This window comes from Lasiodiplodia theobromae (genome assembly GCF_012971845.1).
Source record: "Lasiodiplodia theobromae strain AM2As chromosome Unknown scaffold_22, whole genome shotgun sequence".
In the NCBI taxonomy this organism is placed as follows: domain Eukaryota; kingdom Fungi; phylum Ascomycota; class Dothideomycetes; order Botryosphaeriales; family Botryosphaeriaceae; genus Lasiodiplodia; species Lasiodiplodia theobromae.
Window position 1 is genome coordinate 288,351 of NW_023336428.1, and position 23,000 is coordinate 311,350.

The 23,000-nt window shown below is 56.0% G+C and overlaps 7 protein-coding genes across 7 annotated transcripts; 3 read left to right on the forward strand and 4 right to left on the reverse strand.

Moving 5' to 3' along the window:
• Positions 1–87: 87 nt before the first annotated feature.
• On the reverse strand, positions 88–1,384 carry LTHEOB_7370 (Nuclear polyadenylated rna-binding protein nab2; the record flags this gene model as incomplete). The annotated part of the gene is made up of 2 exons (XM_035516729.1): positions 88–1,245; positions 1,301–1,384. 2 exons carry the CDS (start codon positions 1,382–1,384, stop codon positions 88–90), a joined length of 1,242 nt encoding a protein of 413 aa, XP_035371341.1.
• Positions 1,385–2,007: 623 nt separating this feature from the next.
• Positions 2,008–4,217, forward strand: LTHEOB_7371 (3-methylcrotonyl- carboxylase; the record flags this gene model as incomplete). The annotated part of the gene is made up of 2 exons (XM_035516730.1): positions 2,008–4,107; positions 4,161–4,217. The coding sequence occupies 2 exons, from the start codon at positions 2,008–2,010 to the stop codon at positions 4,215–4,217; spliced, it is 2,157 nt and encodes a 718-aa protein (XP_035371342.1).
• Positions 4,218–5,703: 1,486 nt separating this feature from the next.
• LTHEOB_7372 (NADP-dependent l-serine l-allo-threonine dehydrogenase) lies at positions 5,704–6,522 on the forward strand (the record flags this gene model as incomplete). Its single annotated transcript, XM_035516731.1, has 1 exon — positions 5,704–6,522. The coding sequence occupies one exon, from the start codon at positions 5,704–5,706 to the stop codon at positions 6,520–6,522; it is 819 nt and encodes a 272-aa protein (XP_035371343.1).
• A 534-nt stretch (positions 6,523–7,056) lies between these two features.
• LTHEOB_7373 (Ochratoxin a non-ribosomal peptide synthetase) lies at positions 7,057–10,379 on the reverse strand (the record flags this gene model as incomplete). The annotated part of the gene is made up of 3 exons (XM_035516732.1): positions 7,057–9,963; positions 10,016–10,073; positions 10,126–10,379. The coding sequence occupies 3 exons, from the start codon at positions 10,377–10,379 to the stop codon at positions 7,057–7,059; spliced, it is 3,219 nt and encodes a 1,072-aa protein (XP_035371344.1).
• A 2,412-nt stretch (positions 10,380–12,791) lies between these two features.
• LTHEOB_7374 (uncharacterized protein) lies at positions 12,792–16,404 on the reverse strand (the record flags this gene model as incomplete). The annotated part of the gene is made up of 10 exons (XM_035516733.1): positions 12,792–13,134; positions 13,191–13,806; positions 13,872–13,940; positions 13,997–14,175; positions 14,230–14,293; positions 14,344–14,426; positions 15,114–15,485; positions 15,539–15,807; positions 15,870–16,004; positions 16,057–16,404. 10 exons carry the CDS (start codon positions 16,402–16,404, stop codon positions 12,792–12,794), a joined length of 2,478 nt encoding a protein of 825 aa, XP_035371345.1.
• A 1,655-nt stretch (positions 16,405–18,059) lies between these two features.
• Positions 18,060–19,044, forward strand: LTHEOB_7375 (Acetylxylan esterase; the record flags this gene model as incomplete). The annotated part of the gene is made up of 3 exons (XM_035516734.1): positions 18,060–18,585; positions 18,675–18,757; positions 18,856–19,044. The coding sequence occupies 3 exons, from the start codon at positions 18,060–18,062 to the stop codon at positions 19,042–19,044; spliced, it is 798 nt and encodes a 265-aa protein (XP_035371346.1).
• Positions 19,045–19,088: 44 nt separating this feature from the next.
• Positions 19,089–21,494, reverse strand: LTHEOB_7376 (uncharacterized protein; the record flags this gene model as incomplete). Its single annotated transcript, XM_035516735.1, has 5 exons — positions 19,089–20,858; positions 20,909–21,162; positions 21,209–21,214; positions 21,268–21,335; positions 21,388–21,494. 5 exons carry the CDS (start codon positions 21,492–21,494, stop codon positions 19,089–19,091), a joined length of 2,205 nt encoding a protein of 734 aa, XP_035371347.1.
• Positions 21,495–23,000: the final 1,506 nt, after the last annotated feature.

Here is a 23,000-nt window from a genome sequence, read left to right on the forward strand (position 1 = left end):
GTGAAGAGGATGTGCAATAATCTACCGTTGTGAGGCCAATGCTCCAACAATGAGACAAGAAAAAAAGTCAAGCAAACTGCCTGGCGTCTAGCCACGTTTGCCCTTACCACCCTTCGAACCAACAGTCCTGGACTTGCTACTGGCCGTTGGTGCAGCATAAGATCGCGTGGCTCGCTTTGGTCTGGGCGGAGGTTCATCATCCGGCTCGGGTTCTGCCGCTTTACGTTTGCGGGGCCGAAGTCCGCTTGCAACCGATGTTGACGCCGCGGCTTCGGTATTTTTCTTTTTACCCTTCCCCTCAGTGCCGGATGCCTCGTTCGTGGGCGGGGTAGGAGGTAGTGCAGCTTCGCTCTTGGGTACGGGCTCAGAGACTCCATTGAGGCTCGCGCCAGATTCTTCCTCATCATCATTCTCCGGTCTGCCCTTTTGCTGTGCTGCCCATGCTGCAATGTCTTTGCCCTCTGGGTCGTCTTCCTCAGCTTGTTCGAATAGATCTTCAGCAAGCTCGCCAGCAATGTCATCAGCCTCTCCCTCGCCACTAAACATGCGCAAGGCGTATCTCAGAAGCGTGGATTGGTCAAGGCCGGCTGGGGCGGCTCCAGATTTGGCGAGGTTCTCTTGAAGGGCGCGCATGAGTGCCTCGGGATCGAGACCACTCCCGGCGATAAGGTTCCCAAGGCCATCTCCGTCTTCTTGGGTAGACTCCTCGTCATCTTCCCAGTCTTCCTCCTCTGGAGCGGCTGAAGCCATTTTCACTGCCTTAAGGATCTGATCCGCGGCATCAGGAGCGACTTCATGTTTGACATCGGCGTGATTCCCTTTCGACTGGTCTCCGTCAGCGCCAAAGCGCGTTCTCCAGTCACCCAGTAGAGAGAAGGATTGCGGCTCCTCGGTCAAGGTCCTAGGTTCCTCAAAGTCCCGCTTGATGCGCTCTCTGCTGGATTGCCACAGGACAGGCGGCACATTGTCTCCAGACTCAGGTGCCGAGTCAATAAGCTTGCGACCATGCGCGCCCTTGCGCTTCTTCTGCGACGGGCCGCTCTGTGCGACTCTCCTCCTTTTCTTCGGACCAGGTGTGCTCTTGTTGGTGACGCTGGTCTTTGCAGCGCCTTGGACATCGTTCCAGCCGTCTGAATTGTACTCAATGTCCACCCAGTACTCGAAGTAGTCGGAGTTGTAACCTGCGCCGTCGATGTCGTAGTCGCATGGAGGAGGAGATGCGATGGCGCGCTCGGCAAGGTCGTCCTGTTGGGGGAGTGTCAGAGTGGTTTCAGACAAGGAGCTTGGGGAAATAGCGTACAGCAAGGTGGTCTTCCTCGGCGATGTAAAGCCAGCCGTCATCGTAGAGATCGAAGTCGTCCGAGTCGTAGCCGTAGTCGGACATGTTGGCGAAGCGAAAGCGAGCGCGCCGCGGCTTGGGTATGCTCGTCTTTGGACGCGTCGGAGTTGGAGCGGAACGGAGCTTATGACGCGGCGGTGGTCATTCCTCGGAGCGCGACGCGCGACAACACATGCGACGGCTTGGGGCCGGCGCCGAGCGGGGCAAGGAGCGGCTCTCTCAGGGCACGGTAGCGATGGAATCGGCGAGGCGCGAGTGCGGAGGGGGAACGCGTGCGTGCGCAAGGCTCTCTTGGATCGAAGGAATTGATGTTGTCGGGGGTGCGGTTATTGGCTGACGGGTGCGGAAGGCGCGGTCATGGTGGGCATGCCAGGAAGAAGCTCGAGGTGTGCGACGAACACCCCAGGCCGCCCGCTCAGTCCATCTCCCCGTGACGCTGGGTATACGTTACCTCGCCAGACCCACGATGTTTGGAAGGATGGAGGCCCCGAGCAAACATCCATCGCACAGTCCGGCGAGTGTGCAAGCACGCGCCTCAAGTCTTCCCCGCTCGGGTAGCCGCGGCATAGCTAAGACCCCGTCTGGGGTAGCTACCGCCTGGGGAAGCTGCTCATTCTCCTCCTGCCACTCCCTCTTCTCCTCCGCAAACCCAACTTTTTTCACTCACAATGCACTCTCTTCCCAGGCTGCGCGGCGCCCGCTACACTGCCCGCGTGCTGAGCTATCACGCGGCCTCTACCCGGCGGAGCCATGCCTCAGCCGCTGCCGCAAGCAGCCCCATAACAAAGCCATTAACCTCTGTGCTCATTGCAAACAGAGGAGAAATTGCTCTCCGCGTCGGGCGTACGGCATCGGAGTACGGTGTGCGCGTTACCACCTTGTACACCGACCCAGACGCCACCTCTCAGCATGCCCTCAGTTCACCTTTCGCCGTCAACCTGAGTGAGCCCAGCGCCTACTTGGATGGTGACCGCATTATCGAAGTAGCCAAGAGGGAAGGGTGTCAAGGCATCCATCCAGGTTATGGTTTCTTGAGCGAGAACCCGGTCTTTGCAAGGAAATGCAAGGACGCCGGCCTGACCTTCATCGGCCCCCCTTGGGAAGCAATCGAGGCCATGGGCAGCAAAAGCAAGAGCAAAGAGATCATGACTGCTGCTGGCGTCCCTTGCATCCCTGGCTACCACGGCTCGAACCAGGACCCCGGCTTTTTGAAGCAAGAGGCCGAGAAGATTGGCTACCCGGTTCTTTTGAAAGCTGTAAAGGGCGGTGGTGGCAAGGGTATGCGCATAGTCAAGACTCCGGACGAGTTCCTGGATCAGCTGGAATCGGCAAAGTCTGAAGCAAGAAACTCATTCGGCGATGATGTCATGCTTGTTGAGAAATACATCACCACTCCCCGCCATATCGAAGTTCAGGTCTTTGCTGATCAGCATGGAAACTGTGTTGCATTGGGTGAGCGCGACTGCAGCATCCAACGCCGCCACCAGAAGATCTTGGAAGAGTCCCCGGCCCCGCATCTGGAAGAGTCCATCAGGCAGGATCTTTGGGAAAAGGCGCGTGCAGCAGCGCTGGCTGTCAAGTACGAAGGCGCAGGCACCGTCGAGTTCATCTTCGACAACGAAACTAATGAGTTCTTTTTCATGGAAATGAACACCCGCCTACAGGTTGAGCACCCGGTTACCGAGATGGTGACGGGCCAGGATCTTGTCCGGTGGCAGCTCATTGTGGCTGAAGGTGGCAAGCTTCCTCTTACTCAAGCTGAAATTGAGGAGCAGATTGCACAGCGTGGCCATGCCATCGAGGCCCGCATCTACGCAGAAAACCCAGACATGAACTTCATCCCAGACTCCGGCAAGCTCATCCATCTCCGCATTCCCAAAGAGTCAGCAACGGTCCGCGTAGATGCCGGCTTCGTCGAGGGTGACGAGGTTTCAAGTCACTACGACCCCATGATTGCGAAGCTCATCGTCCAAGCTCCTACCCGCACTGCCGCTCTCCAAAAGCTTCGCATGGCGCTCGAGGAATACGAGGTCGCTGGCCCCATAACGAATATTGAGTTCCTCAAGCGCTGCTGTGTGAGCCCTGCCTTCGTCTCTGGCGAAGTTGAGACTGGCTACATCCAAAAGCATCACTCTGAGCTCTTCGCCAAGCAGCCAACTCCTCCTGAAGCCTTCGCTCAGGCAGCCATCGGGCTCCTGCTCCAAGAGTCGGAAACTCGCAAGTCTACAAGTCCATTAACGGTGATTGGCTTTGGGGACGGCTTCCAGGCGCGCGAAATCAATCTCGTCGAGATAGATCCCGCGGCCGCCGCCTCAACCACCGGCCCTGCTACTCCCGAGAATGCAACACCGGTGAAGGTTCGCCAAATTGAGCCGAATTCATTCGAGGTCATTATCGACGACACAATATACCCAGTAGTGAAGGCCAAACTGGACGCTGGCTCCTCGACATTGACGTCTTACTACCCACATACACGTGTAGAAACGCGTGTGGTCCGTGCCGACGATGCCATCACGCTCTTCCAGCAAGGGAAGCAGTATCGTCTGCGTCTGGCAACACCAAAGTGGGCGGAGAAAGCACTGGGAATCAAAGAAGCGAAGAATAGCGTTGTCGCGCCGATGCCGTGTAAGGTGTTAAGAGTGGAGGTTAACGAGGGCGATGAGGTGAGCGAGGGTCAAGCGTTGGTCGTGATTGAGAGCATGAAGATGGAGACGGTGATCCGGAGTCCGCAGAAAGGCGTCGTGAAGAAGATTGTGCATGGTCAAGGGGTAAGTGTCGAGTTTCATGCTTCTGGAATCGAGATTATACTAACGTGAAATAGGATCTTTGCAAAGCTGGAACAGCACTGGTCGAATTCGAGGAGAATGCGGGGCAGTAAGAGAAGTTGAAGACAGCATCTATGAACTCATCACAGAGAGAACGATTTAATCTCACCACGGAAAAAGAATTGAAGACATAAGATTTTGTATACACTGAAAAAAAAGATTTCATCGCACGGTTTCGTTCGTCTGCAGTTTTTCAAGTTCCAAGACATCTCGCTCGCGTATTGTGTTCGTTATATGCAGCTACCCGCAACACCCTGATACCATAAAGAAGCATGAAACGCGCCTCCGGCAATTGACGGGCCAGCTGGTGATTGCCCGTTGGCTCCGGCTACGTTGCAAACTCAATTTCCCCCGCGAATTCACAACATGGCTCCTCTCAACACTACGCAAGGACAGACATTGCCGTAAGAAGAAACCGACTTTATCACATGAGAATTCCTAGGCCAGGTCTTGTTCATTGTCTCAAACCCCCTCTTCCAGCTCCGTACAGTATGCCTCCGCAAGTCTCCAAATCCAAAGTCCCTCAGGCTGCCGCCAATGACCCCGAAAGGGGCTGCGGGTTCAACTACGAGAATTCGACCTTTGACCCAAATATGTGGCTGATGGCTATGGTTATTGTGCGCAAGAAGAGACATGAGGAAATAGATGGCACCCTTACAGGCAACCCGAAACAGGTACCTGTAAGTGTAGGAGGCTGTATCCCTGCACACTACCTGATATTCCTGCCGGGCGTAGTGCGCTGCAGCCACTACTAGCTCCAAGGGCCCAATGGTAACGATATGCCGGACGACGCTTGTGGCCTGATGTAAGCTTTGGGTAAGGGGGGATGGTAGAGGTGGCTTGCTCAGAGAATGGAATCAAGTGAAGGATACATATAAAACTGCTAGAGGGGTCGATGGGTGAGATGAGTGAAATTTTTGTCAGCCAGAATTGATCCAGAAGGATTGGGGCCAGGGGTGTGAAAGTTTGTCGCTTTCGGGTACGGGTTCGTGTTTGCACTCCAGTTTGGGAGTAGCTTGTCTTGGAAAGTTCTCAAGATCATGGGGCCGGTATGTAAAACCAAAGTCTGCTAAAAGATTTCCGACTCGGATCTTTGGTCCATCATCTCCCGTTTCTTGGCTACTCCCTCAAAGAAGGCAAGCTGTAACTTCTACATTTCGTGCAAGTTTCTTGCAAACACAATACATACGTTCAAGCTTGGCGGCCGCAAGACTTATTCTTCTTACGCATTCAAATATCATACTTGATACGCACTTGACGAGGTTGCAAAGTTATCTCCGTTGCGGTGTCCCAAAACGGTAATTCTTGACCACTCGGCCAATAGGTGCGGTGGAAGACCCACCAATTTAGCGCCTTGCTTTGTAATATCGCGACTATGATGTCAACAGAAAGCAACACTGTGCTTGGCAACTTCAGTGATAAATATCTCACGTGTGGAAGCATCTCATACGACAGCATCACGCCGACTGGAATACCCCACGCACCCATTCTTCTCCCCGCGTCCAAAAAAATCCATCACTTCAACAAAAACCCCCCACCATGTCCCTCTCGGGCAAAATCATCCTCATCACCGGCGCCTCAATGGGCATCGGCGCGGCCATCGCGCGCCGCCTGGCCCAGGAATCCGCGACCCTCATCCTCCTCTCCCGCTCCGCCGACAAGCTCCACGCCCTCGCCTCCTCCCTCCGCGCCGACATCCCGCACGCCGGCCCCATCCACGTCGCAGCCGCCGACGTGCGGCAGCACGCGCAGCTCGCCGCCGCCCTCAGCACCATCCGCGCGCAGCACCTGGCGGACCGGCCGCTCGACGCGCTGATCAACAACGCCGGCCTCGCGCTCGGCGCGCCCGCGCTGTTCCCGCACCAGAGCATCGAGCACATCGCGACGATGACGGCGACGAACGTCGACGGCGTGCTCTTCGCCGCGCACGCCGCGCTCAACCAGGGCGGCATGCTAGACGCCGCGCGCGGGACCATCGTCAACGTCACGTCCGTGACAGGCCTCGAGGTGCCGCCGTTCCCCGGCGAGGCCGTGTACCATGCGACCAAGGCGGCGCAGGAGGCGTTTACGAATGCGCTGCGGAATGAGCTGCGCGAGACGAGCATTCGCGTGATTGCGATCAGGCCCGGGGTGGTGGCGACGAATTTTCACGAGCAGAGGGTCGGGTACGATAAGGGGATGTACGAGGGGTTTGTGGAGGGGTACGAGCCGTTGGTGGCGGATGATGTGGCCGAGGCGGTGGCGTGGGTGTTGGAGAGGCCGGAGAGGGTGGCGGTCAAGGCGTTGGATGTGGTGCCGACGGCGCAGAGGAGTTTGCAGGTTTTTGATCGGAAGTGGAATGAGAGGAATGGGGTTTGAGCGTTTTTTTGTTGTCAGGTAGGAGGTATCAAGGTGGTGATGAATAATTTGTTGAAACAGTTCATCGTGATCAGTAAAGAACCCTTTACGTTTTTATCTCTTCATGATTGTTTACGCGGGAAAAATGTCCTGAAACTCCTCTTTATTTGTTAGATAATAATCTAACAGGTAAGTATGATAGCCGTCTCTTTCAACCAGAAAGCCATTAAGAAGTCTTGTTAAACTAATCAAGAGATTTGAGCATAGGTCCATGAACGCTAAGATTTCTTTGATATCGGGTCAATTGGATACCTCCTGTAGCACTGAGCTCCTATAAACAAGCGAAAAGCAGCTACTTTACTCTTAAAGGCCAGGTGAGCATAGATACTCCATCAAAACAATACAGAAAGGGTTATATGAGCAAGTGTTCTCATTGAAGGCTGAACTTCGAATACATTGATACCCCTTAATCCTGCACAAATTTCCCAAAAACGCCATCCCGTCTATAAGTACCCAATTCTATATCCCTCCTCTCTCATAAAGCGCGCCTTTATATCAGAATCCCCACTGCTCCATCCAATTCTCAAACAACCTGCCATCAACAGCCTTGAGCTCGCGCAAGCACGGGCTCAGCTCCTGCGTGTGCCGCGTCTCCATCGGCGGCAGCGCACCGCCCTCCATCTTCAGCCCCTCGTAAAAGTCAATCAGCTTGACACCGGGCTTCTTGGCGACCTCGTCGGCGTCGGTCAGGGGCACGCGGCGCAGCGCGTCGAGCCACTCGTCAAACTCCACCGCCCGCACCTCCCGGCCCCGTCTGCCATACCACTCGCGAATGACAGGCACGAGGTGTTCCCAGCGCGCAGCCCGCGGGTTCTGCACGTGAAAAACGTCGAGACGCTCTTCGCTGCCGCTGACGATAGCCGCGTGCCGCCGCGCCTTCGCGAGCGAGACCTCGACGACGGTGCGGCCGGCGGCGTCCATGGGCACCCAGTCGACGAGGTCCGAGTTGCCGAGGTGGGCGGGGACGAGCCCCATGTTGACGCTGGTGCGCACGAGGCTGGGCAGCCACTCGTGGCGGTTCCACACGCCGAGGCGGCCACGGGGCCCGCCGAGTTGGCCGCAGCGCACGATGCTGGCGGGGACGCCGGCGCGGGAGGCGGCAACCGCTAAAATGCGGCCGGACACGTGCTTGCTCTCGCCGTAGCCCTGCGGCAGTGGCACGCGGTCGTCGTCGAAGAAAGCTTCGGGGACGGGGCCGGCGGATGGGTGGAGCTGCGGGTGGTTGCCGACGGAGGCGACAGAGGAGATGAAGGCGATGTGGGCGCGGTGGGTGGAGGCGAGCGAGAAGTCGACGACGCGGCGCACGCCCGAGACGTGGGTTGGCTCGTAGGATTCGAGGGCGTGGTTGAAGTCGACGGCCCAGGCGTTGTGGATGAAGAGCGTGGCGGCGGCGGCCATTTGATCGTAGTCGGGCTGGGACAGGGCGAAGAGCGGCTGGCTGAAGTCGGTCTTGAGGAAGGTGACCTTCGAGAAGTCGGCCGTCTCGCCGCGCTCGGCGAATGACTGTGCCTGGCGCGAGGCGGCCGTGGCTGGGTCGGAGCGGTTGAGGCAGTAGATGTGCTCGACCTCGGGCGACTCGATCAGCTCCTGCAGGATGAAGTTGCCCAGGGCGCCCGTCGAGCCCGTCAGCACGACCGTGTGGCGGGCGGGCATGGGCGGCAGGTCGGCGGTCGACGAGGTGGTGGGAAGTGTCTCGGTGTACTTCCTGACCATGTCGGCCATGACCGTCTCGCGCGCCAGCTTCTGGCCATCGTCGGTGGCCGACAGCTTGGAGCGCAGGGCAGCGGCCAGCTTGCTGACGGTCGGGTTGGCGTAGATGTCGCGCGGCACGACGGAAGCGTCGCGGCTGGCGGCCGACTTGATGGCCGACGAGAGGGCGCTGGCCAGGGCCATGGCCTGCAGCGAGTCGGCTCCCAGGTCGAAAATGTCGGCATCGTCGGTGGCTTGCGGGTTGTTCTTGAAGTTGGTGAGGACGAGCTGGAAGGCGGTGCGCAGGAAGGTCTTGGTGGCGTCGATGTCGGCGTCCTTGTCGAAGGCACCCAGCTGCTCGGAGAAGCCCTGGCCCTCGTTCAGGTACAGCGCGTCGATCTCGCTGTCATACGTGCCGACAGTTGCACGGCGCTGAATGGAGCCCTTGGCGGCGCGCAGGAACGGCTTGTCCCTCTTGGTGAAGGCAATCTTGTTCTTCCACACCTGGGCGTGGGCGGGGGCATCGTGGTTGGCCTTCTCGACGGCGGGCCACACTTCGTCTAGGAGGAGGGCCAGGTCCTGCTTGCCGTGCACCTCGACCTTCTCCCAGTCGGGCTCGATCAGCAGGGCGGGCTGGAAGCGGCTCTGGCCGACGACGAGGGCGCCGCGGACGAGCGCGTGGTTCTCGACCGTCTTCTCGAAGCTGACGGGGTTGAACTTCTCGCCGTTGTTCAGCACAAGCACGTCATCGCGGCGGCCCTTGTAGCGCCAGAGACCCGGCTTGGTGGGGTGGGCCTCAAACAGGTCCTTGGTGCGCCACTCGGCGATGTCAGGGAAGGTGTAGAAGACTCCGAGGTAGCGCGGCTCGGCGATGGGCTTGATGACGCACTCGCACAGGCCCTCGCCCTCGCCCGCGTCCTCCATGACCACGCCCGAGTACGCCGACCACTCAAAGTACTGCCAGTCGGCCGGATCGCGGTTGACCAGGCTCTGGATGAAGCACGCCTCGGTCGACCCGATCATCGACGTCAGCTTGGTCACCCGCGTGATGCGGTCGCCCGCCTCCTTGGCCAGCGGCGCCCCCGCGAAGAAGACGTACTCCATGGTCGCGAGCGCGTCCAGCCCCTTCTGCGTCTCCGACATGTCTTCCAGCACCGACGGCGCGAACAGCCCCGACCACGGCTTCTTCAGCTGCAGAATCTCCATGGCCATCTCGGCCGTCGGGATGCGCCCGGGCGGCGGCATGATCAGCGGGCCGCAGTAAATGGACTTGAGGATGGTGATGATGCCCATGGTGTGGAAGAATGGCAGCATCGTGAACAGCGACTTGTTGGCCGTCATGTACATGGCCAGCGTGTTGTCCCGCCCGCGCGGCGCATCCATGAACCGCTGGTGATCGAGCGTGTTCAGCCAGCCGTTGGTGATGTAGATGGGCTTGGGCAGCCCGGTACTGCCCGAAGTGTGCAGGACGAGCACCGCCTCGGATTGCGAATACGGCCGCTTCTCCACTTTGAGGTTCCGGTACGGTCCCTTGGCGCCCTCGAGGATCATCTCGTCGAAGCTTGGGATCTGGTGCCCCGAGAGCTCCGGATGGTCGTGGAACGCCTTGAGGTTCTTTTCCACGCCTTCCGAGTACAGGAAGTGCTTGCAGTCGGTGCGCTGGATCAAGTTGATTTGCCCATCGTCCGAGTTGCGCAACGACGGGAGAAGTGCCTACAGCCACCCGTCAGTTCCCGCTCATGCCTCGAGACTCGAGTCTTCTTACCTTCCGGTTGGCCTTGATCATGGCCAGAATGACGACCGTGTATCTCACATCGTTGATACTGACAAGGCGTTAGATTCTGATCCTCTCATTTGCTGCACGCTGGACCCTACCCAAGATATGCCACGGTCTCCCTTGCGGTCCCTGCGCCAATGGTTCTCTCAATCCACCTTGCCATTCCATCGACGGCTTGGGAAAGCTCGTGGAAAGTGATTTCCCGCCATTGGCCGCTGATATCGTTTGACTGAGGCACCGAGACCCAAGTACGGAAAGGTTGAGAAGCCGCCAGCTCGTCAACACGACGGGTAATGAGTCTGTCCGCGAAGGGAGAAAGACCGCCAGAGTAGCTCTGAGTGATGGAGCCCATGGTTGAAGTATTAGATAAGATCGGCTGGCTTGTGGCGTGAGAACGATGGAAGACCGGGCGTTGTCTTTGCTGGTTGATGAGGACTGAACTTCGCAGACTTCTTGTTCTTTTATACAAAGCCGCGCTGGACAGCTCCCTGGCCGTTTGTATGCTCCTCAGCCCGTGATTTCTCCGTGCGTGTAGTGCAAGCTGCAAGCGCCATCAGCTCTCCCGGTTGAGACATTTTCGTGAGTCCGCAGTGCTGGTACAATGGAGTACGGGTTCGGCGTTCGTGCTCGGGGAGGTAAAGGGGGGAGGTGCATACAATCGCACGCGTTGTTTCACGGAAGCCACCCATGGTCTGCAGCAGGGTCCTATTCGGAATGAGCTCGGGGATAGGTGGCTGATCGGGAACGGGGAGGGGATCTGTGTGGTGTTGTTCCCAGAAGGCCCTGGTTGTTGATCGGACTTCGCTTGGGTCCCCTTTTTTCGTCAAATAATTGGTCTTATCTTTCCATATCTCTTGACAACAAAGCTCCCAGATCCAGGAGTGGAGATTGTCAAGAGCACGGTCGATGGCCTCTGGAAATCCATCCCTTAAGGCCCCGACACGTCATCCGGGCCATCTAGAGCCCATCGCACTGCGGCCTGATTCGGTCGAGCCAAGCCTTCCAAGCCCGTGAGTTGAGCTTGACTGCGGAAATCATTGTAAGGGTTCCGTGCATCCCGGTGTGAGGCGCAAGGGTCGGCCCGCACCCGATCGAGGGGCCATGACGAAAAAAGACGCATGGCTGTGTAGAGCCTGTTTCAGTCTGGCCGGCCCACAATTTAGGGAGATCCGGCGAGCAGGGAAGTGGATGAGGTGCCTTGCATCACCGTCCTGGATGGACCAACGGAACAGTGGAGTAGCCTCGGTAGTCGGACTTCTCTCGCACGGAGCGGGGCATATGAATACCACAGGCTCCGCCCTGGTGGGCGCTTATGGAAGAGAAATCATGCAACAATGATGAGAACCCATACTTCGTGCTGCAGAAACCCATCGAAGCTGATAACAAAAGCGGAGGATGAAGTGACGGCAACGGGTACTGCAGCTCCCGGTCAGACGAATATGGCTCTAGACTCTGCCCATGTTTCGTTGCATCGTGTCATTCTTCCAAGATTTCTCGTAGACGGACTGCTGGGACAAGTTATCACTCTCAATCACGGTGCAGACAGAAATGTGGACTGCCTGGTGCTGACATGCGTATTCTCGCTGCGCAACGGCGCCGCGCTGCATTTCTGATTGGCTGGACCGAGAGAACATCTTGTGATGTGAACTCACTCAATATGGCGCTCTCCCGACTCTACATAATGTCTATCGACCATCATCAGCATGAGTCAATTATTCAAGTTGCACAACTTCTCGACGCCGCTATCGGAGGCAACCCAGAGAGAACCGCAACAAAAGATTTCTGCAGGGAGTGAGTGAGCACTCGTCCAGACGAACCCTACGGGCGCTGTTTGAGGAGCTACCTTCAGAACACCACCCAAGCGAAGATATTTCCCGAATCGACGGTGAACTTTGATCAACGCATGCTCCTGAATCAGGTAGATCCAATGCGTTACTTATTCGGGCACAGAAGGATTCCCATCTCATTTCGTAAGGCTTAGCGAAGGCTCGGCTCGCAGCTCCCGCCGCAGATCGTACAGATAAATACGAGCCTCTCCTGCAGCCCCTGTGAAGCCACGTGTTTTCCTTGTACAACCACAGTTTTTTACCCTTCCACGCTTCTCTCAAGCATGTTTCTCGGGAACTTCAAAACACCAAGAGAGAAAATAACCTCTGGATGACTACAGCCGAGAAGATTGGAGACATACCATGTCACAGACCGCCTACGATCCAACTACGGCCGGAATTAGGACAAAGTAGCCAAAGGAAAGTTCAAAAAATGGGTACACCGTGACTGCGCCCAGCAGCAAAGGAAGTATTTTGGTTGGCATCGTATTCAAGGTCTCAAAAGCAAAAATGCTTTACTTTACATTATCCGTGGACATCTCGAACTGGATTCATGGGCACCGACTCGTAATGCTTACCCGATGTGCGGCATTTGTCCCCTCGTAGATGAAGATTCCCTAGAATACTTCTTGGTCGGCCCGAAATATCCAATGGAGTGATTCTCCTGAGCACTGTGGCTGCTTGTCAAGGTCATCGAGCCTGTTATCGGATTTATTAAGACGCAGTCAATCACGGCAACCCTATCGCGGCTGGATGGCTCGGCCCATATCATTCCTCCATTTTCTCTACTTGCAGTTTCTCGCTCACAATATGGTAAAAATATGCCTCAAATCAAGGAGGATGGCCATAGCATACCGCTCAGCCCCAGTACAACGTGTGCTACGTAGCTTCATTCGCAGGAAGTGTTTCGGAGAGCAATTGTCGTCATTCGACAAAAGTTACTCTTTCGCAACGACTCCCACTTGCACGCCCTCGACCTCCGATTCAGATGGAGCAGCCCCATCCCTGACACTTTCTGCTTCATCCTCCCCGGGAGCCCTATCCTGCACCAGGAACGCCGCCCAAGTCGTAAAAGGGGCAGCAACATAGAAGGTGACGATGGCCACGATGAGGTTCGTCATCAAAGACGCACTTCTTACCGACCCAACCGCATACGCAAACGCCTGGCCCAGCGATTCCGCCGAGCGTAGTATACCCATCGACAGCGCGATCGTGTCAGCCTCGGTATCAAACGACCCCAGCGCCCAATACAACCAAACGCCAACAACCTCGTACGCAATCCTATCAACCCCACCTCATCAGCGACTCTCCCCGAAGCCAGTCAGAGAAACACATACCTGTAAATGATATAAATCCCCACGCCCGCGCCAAAATTCCCACTCGTCCAATCAATCACAGGGCTGTCCCTCGCCCACCTCTCCTGCACAACGACATTCCACACCCACGTGCCCGTAAACAGCGCGAGGGTAAACCCCCAACTCCACCGCGCCTGCGTCGAGCGCCGCAGCCGCTTCGTGTCCAGCCACCAGCCCGTCAACACGTTCGCCAGCGCGCCGACCACCGCGATCGCGAACCCAGCCAGCGCGCGCGCCCGCACCGTGAAGTAGGCCGCCAGGTAGTTGCCCTGGTACGTGACGCCCCATTGCGCCGTGACGAAGGCCGGGATGAGCAGCGCGACCTCCTTGCGCTTGAAGATGCGGAGGAAGGCGCGGGTTTGCGTGCGGAAGTCCTTGGCAGTGGAGGAGAAGTGGGGTTGCTTGCCGTCGGTGCGGATGAGCTTGTGCGGCGGGGAGAGGAGGAGCGCGAGGGGCAGCCCGAGGCATTGGAGCGCGATGAGGACGAGGTAGGTTTTGGGTGCGATGGCGCCGGTTGTGTCGCCCGAGGCGTTGAGCGCGAGTTGGATGGCTGTGCCGATGATGGAGCCGAGCTTGCCGAGTGCCATCCAGATGCTGACTGGAAGGGAAGCGTCAGATGTGGGTGTGCTGGTGAGAGCGGGGTAAAGGGTAGGTTTCTCTTACTGCACATTCCTCTTCGTCGTATTTCGGGGTAGCCGACGCCGATGGCTGCCTCGGCTGGCCATAGGGCTGCTGCCTGTGCTGTGTAAGTCTGCTGTTTGGATTGTAGGAAATGGATCCGGAGAGACGAACGGAGAGGCCGCAGGTGACAGCACCGAATATCAGAAACCATTGCGTTCCCCAAACCGAATTGCAATAGAGTGCTGCCGAGTACGGCACGTATCCGATGCAGCCGATGAACACCACCCAACGCATGCCAATGATGTTCCCGACAATACTGGCCAGCGGAGAGAAGAATACCATGACTCTGGTTGAGTCAATTAGCAACACCATACTCGAGACACAAATTTGGGGAGCTTACACGAAGGTAATGACATTGGCAGCATTAACGACGTATGGCTCTGCCTGTCCACCGGCACCAAGGTCTGCAGATAATCAGCGGCTGTGTCCTCTCAGTATAAACTGAGCCGCTTACTGTTGAGAGCAGTCCATATTCCGGGCTGTGTGAAACTGATGAGACCGAGAATTACCGCCTGAAAAATTGTTCCGCGGTAGAATCTGTGAAAGGCGCTCAGTTCCTTCCTTTTCCCTTCTGCCATGGTGGAGAAGAATATTCAACGTGTCTGTTACATTTTCTGCGTGTGGAACTATCCTAGATATTTTATAGGCGTAACCAGAGTGCCATTATCACTATCGATTTTAACGTTTCATCCGCAGCTCGCGCAAAAAGCAGGAAAATGGTATCAGAAGTGGGATGGACGGCAACATATCCACAATCGTCGGTAGCGGCATCAAAAGAGATAAGTATCTTCGATTTGGGCGAGGTTGAAACGCTTTTGTGTGGTCGGAATAGCGTGATTTGTCCCCAGTATCGCGTTGGTCCTCAGAGCGGGTCAACTTCGGAGTTGAAGCATAGGGGTGGGGAACGGCTGCGTGTTGCTCGTTTTGGCTAGCAACTTGGCGCCAATGCCGGCCAGAGGACGCGTATTTCTTGAAGAAGGCGATATCAGTGGGCTGGAACATCCACGGGACCTTCCGACGTGGCCTTCATGCTGAGGTTGTGGCAAAACTGCGGCATCATACAGGGGTGCTGATTCACTGAAAAGTACAGGAAAGGTAATTGAAGACCATGGCCCATGCTTTTCAGGTACGAGTATTAGCGGCTCCATTACGTCTCTACCGAGTGAATACATAACCTAATTTTGACCTGAGATGTTTTGATCGCCTACCTCTCAAACAACAGACCGGTTCAGCAGATCTCCGATCAGGTTCTGATGCCACGGAACAAAATCTCCTGTGACCTGCGAGATATACTGTGGAAATCCCTCATTGACTCCTTGAAGAGTTCCCCAAGAAAGCTCTCCACCAATATTATATGTCGTGTTCTTGAACTGCGACGCATTGAAGGAGCGGTAAACGATAGGGTGTTCATCGAAGGATACGTTTGCGGTAAGCTGAGACCAGACAGACGAAGATCCTCGTGGGAAGATAGTGCCGGTCCCGATGGAAGCTTGGACCACAATTGTGTCTCCCACGACGGCGTAGAAATGTCCGAGAGTAGTGATGACTTCAGCCGACTCGTAAGCCAAGCTGGTGTTGCCGAAGTCGGGCGTCATTCTGTTGGGCAATCAGCGGCGTATTCTCTTGCATGTTTTACCAGTAATCCTTACGGCCAGGATCCAAGATGGATGTCTTCGGTCTGTGCTTGTTGAATGAACATCGCTTCTGGCGTCGTGTGCTCGCCGCAGGAGAGCATGCCGATCCGACCGATTGGCGTGCTGACGGTGTAGAGGTGCTCGAGTTTCCCGTCTGACCAAAGCTCGCGCTCTTGAGCCGATGGTCGGAGCTTATGGCGATGTATCAAAATTTTACCGTCCGGGGCGATCAGTGACTGTGCCATGTAAAGGCGTGCGGCATCCTTCTCCGAGAAAGAAAGACCCTGGAACGAAGATAGAACGTGAGCACATACTTCCCTCGAAGAAACAGAGAGATTTATCTTACGACATAGATCTGGTTATCAACGGCTGCCTGCACAAGCTTGTTCCAGTTGCCGCTTCCAACAACAAGTGAGTTTTCGATGTAATCTTTGACGTGGTACTGGAACCAGGGATTGGGATCCTCATCGTTGATGACACCCTGATCATGATTAGAAAAATGATTTTGTCGGGAATCTGCAATGAAATCTTACTTTCGGGTATCCAGGAAACCAGACTTCTGGAAAAGTAACAACACGGGCTCCCTTTGCGGCGGCCTCTTGAATCAAAGAGACACCCAGATCGACAGTCGCGTTGATATCGAGTGTGACTCCAGTCCAGTTTTTGTTCATCATGGGCATGGGCCAATTCGCAGGAGAGCGACGAACGGCAGCAAGAGTGAGGTTCGTTAAGTCCCACTGGGACACAATGTTCTCCACGCTCTCGGTTGCGTTTTTCGTTGTCAGTGAGTTCGCCCATTGCACCAAGCTTGGCTGAGCACTTGCAGGTGCAGAAGCGGCCAGCAAAGTAGCCAATGACGCCAACGAGTAGGAGAGTCTCATGATGGAAGGAGTGATAGAGCGGCAAAACTGAAGTGGTGAGCCATCTGCAAGAAAATTGCAATGCGTCGAATAGACATCTCTGGCTGTGGCTTCTGCGTCACCCCAAAGATCCACACTTTGAACTGCTAGCAGCGAACAAATGTCTGTGTCACTGATATTGAAGTGGAAGTACGATATTGACGAACTAGCACGATAAGTCTTCCGATACTTTGCCGGTCAGATATGGCGCCAAGTCAAATGCCGCACAGTTGGCGTGCCGACAATCGGCAACTTCGGCATTTATCACTATCGCCTGGACTATTGACTACACAACAAGAGGCGTATTCATTCAGTCCGGAGTATACGGCATTCATGAGACTTCCTTTTGATTTTTCGCCGCGATGTAAGATTTCCTATTTATCATCTCATGCATCAGTATGCCGGTAGTTTAATCGAGGGCGAGTTGTTCAAAAGTCACTTCGGGCTCAATCAGTAGACTATTATTAGTGCGGAGAAACCACGAATTACATGTGGAGACGTGCCCCACGCATCGTGGGGTTATTTCTGAAGACACACTACTTTTATCTACTCTCTCCTATCGGCTGGTGACGGTAACAACATTCAGTCTGAACGCATGCTTTATCAAGGGTATAATTCTGAAAGTTAGATAAAAAAAAGAAATAGCAATTTAAGTCCGAACTAAGAGCTTGGGAAAAAGAACAAATAGAGGCATGGCCTCGGGGGAGTTGGGTAGTGTGCCACGCCCCCCTACAAACCACCAGTGCTCAGTATCTCCTCAGCGGTTACCGGCTGTAAAAGATGGAGCTAAATGGATGTTGTATGTGCTGATACCACACGAGATTGGTTTACGTCAGTAGTGTCTATATTGTTACGGGTCGGACCTCCGGCCTTGAGTGACAACCATTACCATCGAAGAGTCACGTGATCCATTGCTGGAGGTAGACCGTTCGTGGTTTGTTCTTCGCAAACTGCAACCGAGCTTCTGCTTTGGACCCTCTCAGGATTCTTTTGTTGCAGATTCACCTCCTCCAATCTCCAAAGTCTCAACTCCTCATTGCGAGTCCATTGTAGACTCAAAGCAGCGTCAGCATCCAATGCCGCCACCCCCAGCGCCAAGACCCCTTTGTACAACTTCTCCTCGAACAAATTACCCTCTCCAGCTCCTTCCCTCGCGTGGCTGAAGCGCAACCGGCCTTTGTTCTCCAGTCTCTGCCAGTCTCACTCCAGCCGACCGCCGTCAGCCCCACAACCAGCGAATATCACTCACGCGCACCCAATGAACACTTTCACGGTACCAACGCGACAACGTACAAAATCCTTCTTCATGATTCAAAAAAAGTCTACGATGATGTTACGTCTTCAACGCCATACTCACCCCTCGTTCGCCCATGGCGGACCCACGTTTCTCCATCCGTCACGCACAGGAATACAGAGACCGTAAATGGCGAAATGGCGTTCTTGAGCCAAATTCAGCAGCTCAGCTCGCTGCAACGCGATGCATGATCTATAACAACCACTTCTATGCCCCTCCTCTCTCGCGCCCTCTCTCTCTCTCTCTCTCTCTCTCTCTTTTCCCGCGTGCAAGAGCCCAAAAATCCAAACCCACCACCAGACTATACCTCCCCACATCACCATCTCCCCACACCACCACCACAATGCCCCTCCACCACCTCGCCACAACCACCCTCCTCACCCTCTCCCTCCTCTCCCTCCCCACCACCGCCCTCATCCCAATCCAATTCCCCACCTGCCCCGAAAACCTCCACATCATCGTCGTCGCCCCGCTCCTAGCCTCGACCACGACCCACACCGACGACGACATCAACCCCCCCGCGACCGCGCTCGACCCGCTCGTCAACGCCACCTTCGCGCAGCTGCCCAGCTCCAACATCAGCACCGTCGCCGTGCCCTACTACGACCCGGCCGCTGTGCGCTTTACCGACCCGTCCACCTACGTCGCCGCCGTCGACGCCGGCATCCGCGACCTGCGCGCCAAGATCAACGACTCCATCGCCATGTGCGCCGACGGCGGCGGCGGCGCGGGCATCGCGCTGTTCGGTTACGGACGACCGGGAGCGCAGGTCGTGGGCGATGCGCTGTGCGGGCGCGACGGGACGGCGGCGGGGCAGAGCGTGAATTTCGGGGAGGTGGCGCCGTTGAATCGGGCGTGGGGGGAGAAGAGTGAGTAGTATTGCTCGTAGCCTTTTGCTTTTTTTTTTTCTGTGGTCGGGCTGCGGCGGTGTGTGCTGATACGGGCGGCGCTGTTACAGTTACGGCGGTCGTTATGATGGGAGATCCGGGTCACATTGGGGGCCAGACGGCGTGGAATGTTGGAACGGCAATGCGTGATGGCGTAAGTTACTGTTCCATTTCCCTTCGAGACTTTTGATTTCCTTGGCAGCGGCAGGTTCGCATTCTCTTTGGTGGCAAATTTTGCTGACTGTGAGCAAGATCTATCCGTATAGGAACGTGGAGCAGTGTCGTTGGTATGACGGGCGGGTGCAGTCGTACTGCGACCGTGGCGACCCGATGTGCGATAGCGGCGAGAATGTTGCGGTTCATCTGGGTCTTGTCGAGAAATATCTTCAGAACGCAACGGATTTCGTGGTGAAGAAGGCGTCACAGGCGCAACCGTCGTAAGAAAGTAATTAAATCCAATTATTAGGGGTATCATAGAGCTTTTTTCAGGTCGGAACAGTGGAATTCAATCCAAGACGAGCATCGTTCTTCGGGTCCATACATTGACAATCAGTCAAATCACCTCCTCTTCTCGTGCGGCTCAGCAGCGTTGGGCACCTCCAAGCAACCTCCTCCGTCGAACACTGCATCACCACGGACCACAGCCGTTCCATGGTGTATCCGAATCGAGGAGCGTTGAGCGAATCCGGTCGGCCATTGAGCCACGGCTCTTTGTGCGCCCAGCTATCCGGGTCCGTCATCGCTGACTTTAGGTCTTCGTACAGTTCGCGTTCCACGGCACGGATACGGGCCGCCGAGGTAATGAATTGACCCTTGTACGAGAGGAGGATGTTCTTACAATCCTCTCCATCTACACGTCTGCACACGTCATTCAGCAGAGAGCTGCCCTCGTACCAGCTCCAACGGTCGCCACAGTTGGCCGTGTCGCATGTTTTGCCGCTGAAGCCGAGGCTGAGCATGCCCGTGTTCGGCGAATAGTAATCCTGGACACGGTTGAAGAATTCGCGCGGGTTGTGAACGTCGGCCTGAACAAAGAGGGTGTGCTTTGCAAGGGAATCCCAGTTAAGGAGAATGTGCTCAAGATATGTCTCGCCCTCGCGACCGACGTTTGGCAGCTTGATGACCTTGAACGCATTAGTGGCATTTCCGAGCTCAGCGATGGTGGAAGGCTCCAAATCCTCGTCCTTCGTGTAAAGAAACAGCCTCGGCGAAGACTCGGCAATGGCCGGGATAGCCGACAGTCCCTCCATGATGGATGTGACGGATTCGATAGGCTCCTTGTACATGCTGATGACGACGTCGAAACCGTGGACGGGCTCGTAAGCGAGATCGAGCTGAGGAATCGGTTCAGAAATGTCCGAACTCGATACGCCTGCGAAATTACAGGCCAGGAATCCAATCCAAGTGAGAATTATTACGGAATACGCAGCGATCGAGAGTACTGAAGGCGTCTCAAACTTCCTCATCCATCGTTCATAATCAAGGCGGTCAGTGGAATGCGCTTCTCCAAGCAACCCTTGCTCTGGGCTGCTGTCGCCATCGTCCAAGGGTTCCGAGTCCAGGGATACCAGACCGGGCTGAAAGCGCTCCAGGTCGTACAACGAGGTCCGAAACATGGTACGATCTTGGTTATCGACCGGTCGAGGTGCGTTGATGATGCATACCACAGCAAGACAAAATGCGCCCGCTTGTAATACGGTTGCGTACGACCTCATCGTCAAGTAGGAGGAAGCAAAACCGACAATGGCCGTAAACCCGAAAGAGGCTGACACCTGGGCAATCAAAACGCGACTCCTGCTCACATCGGGAGAGAAGTGGTCCTCGACGCTGATTGGTACGATGAACGAATTGCCGAAGAGAACGGCGGCCACAGTAGAACCGACATTAAGGCCAAGGACCATGGGATCAACATCGAGAATATGTTCCGCGGCCATCAACGTCTCTTCCTTCTTGACGCACCAGACGAAAGTGATAAAAAATGAGATGGCGATTGTCGTGATGAGAGAAGGAGATTTCCGACGGGAGAAGGTATCCGAGGGCGACATATGGGACATTTTACTGAATCCCATCGCTAAGCCTGTGAAAAGCATTGCCATCAATGTGCAGAAGATGCCTTGCGGCGTCAAGCGGTATTCATCATAAAGAATAACCGCACAGCATGCGGATTGTAGGATAACTTCGAGGAACTTGATCCAGAGGGAGTAGTGCTTGGTCGTGATCATGGTCCAGATGTCACAGAAAAGATAGGCGAAAGCCTAGATGGCTATCAGTTAAGCATGCAAACCACCAGGGAACCCAATCTTACCGGCATGAGGGCCAAAGTGGAAAGGTTCACCCAGTGAAGGATGGCCTGCATAAGCAATGGGAGGGCTGCAGCCGCGCAAAGCGCGGTTGGGAACCCATGATACCAACGCTCATCGGGGTTGGACTCGCCGGTGTACTCGACGGTGGCGTGGAACCAGCTCGGTGCTTGGTAACGGGCCTTGATGGCAGAAGCAAACCGGTGGCTAACCAGGATGGCCGACAAGACGAAGAGGTGCACCAGGAGCAAATGAAGTGCTGATACAGTTAGCGGGGCAGCGGACAGGCAATAGAGAGGCCGTACGGAAATCTACAGGAGCATATTAGTCACGTATCCACAACAGAAGAAAGTGGGACGCTTACGATAGTTGAGTTCTATTAGGATGAACCGGCTCGACAGTATCGACACGGACGCAGAGATGGTCCATAGGCTGGTTGTGTCAGTCAAAGAGCAGGCCCAAAGCAGAGGCATGATGGACCAACCTGACAGCCATCAGGCCGTGGGATGGACGAGTGAAGTCGGCATTCCCCCTGTGATACATCTCGTCCCTGGACACAAAGGACACAAGGTGGTTGAGGAGGAGAGCCATGTCGAAGAAGCCTCGGATCGAAGAGGTTTCGTCCTGGGCAGGTGCAGTGGAGAGAAAGCCGCACCGGGTCGGCAGGCCGAAGACAGCCAACGGCCGGCCCACATATCAAGGGGTGGAACAGCCGTCACCTGGAGCTCCGCAATCCACAGATCCTTTGACCCACCAGGATGAGAGTTGGTCATCTCAGACAGCAGGGCTGAGCAGGCGGTCAAAGCCAGCAGGCAGGTGCCGATCGGGACTCAAGCGCCATGGATGCAGATCCCCTATAGCAAGGGCACACTCCGACATTTCGACTTGTCGGCGGCCTAGCCCTTTGCCCCGGACGGGCAAGAGCGCTTAGGACCAGGGCTCGTTCCGGGATCTAGTGCGCCGTGCAATGAGGCTCCCAATTTCGAAACACAGCAGGAGGCAGAGGGGCTGTACAGAAGCAAGCTAAAATAAGCACAACCACATCCTGCGCGATGCGGCTGTGCGACATGGTCGTCAGCCATCGGCAGACAAGGCTGCTTGCGAATGCTTGTTGCGACGGCTTGTTGCGACAATGGTGAGAGGAGTTGCGCGTCGAGCGCTCGGCTGATGCAATGCGCCGTGGGCTGTCAATGGCAACATGAGCGGCACCCCTGCCCCTTTAGTCTCTATGGAGATGCATGCGGAGACGGCGCGATTCAGAGGCACGCTAAAAGCAACGACACGACGACCCAATGGCCCACGTGCTCGGGAACAGGCCGACAGCCACTGTTCGGGAAGCTGCCGAGCAGTTATTATGCATGAAGCCGATGCAGCAGCGAGATGCGGGTGCGCAGACAAGGCGGACTGGAGAGTGGCATGGGCGTACGGGTGAGTTATTTCGATGGACACAGCCCCGAAAATGGGCCGTTGTGAGGCACAGGCCCTGCTTGCTTGTACCGAATTGCGGGTCGGCGACGGGGAACCTTAGGGGCCACCGTGCTTCGGGCCGTGGGGGCTGGGTTGGTGGCCGCCCGGCTTGGGACGCCGCACGGAGGCTGATCCTGTGGTCGATGACACGGCTGAGCAGGCGCTGAACAGTTGGTACGCCAAGGGAGACGGGCGGCTGTGCGAGCTGCGCGGATCAGCGCAGGTGTTGGGTGACGAGCGAAATAGATAATCCGCCTCCGAGCCGGAAATTGTTGCCGCGCGCGTTGCTGCCCGCCTGCCGATTCCTGCTCCGAATACAGTAGCTGCTCGCTACAGCACACACCGGACATTCGACTCGCTCTCTCCTCCGCCTGTGCGCCTCGCCTTTCTCCGAGGCAACTCCACTCATCGCTCAACAGAAGCAAAAAAGCCGAGACGATCAGCGGCTTGGATGCGGTCAACCAACAATTGCTTGGCCAATCAGAAGCACCCTTCTCGCGGCGGAGTCACCCGTGCCCTATGGTAAAACTTCATCATGCATTTGCCTCTTTCAACCCCTACTAGCAGGGCCTTCGTTCTGGGGAAGCCAAGCTTCCTGTCGTCCCGTTTCTGCCTCGGAGGATTCTCGTA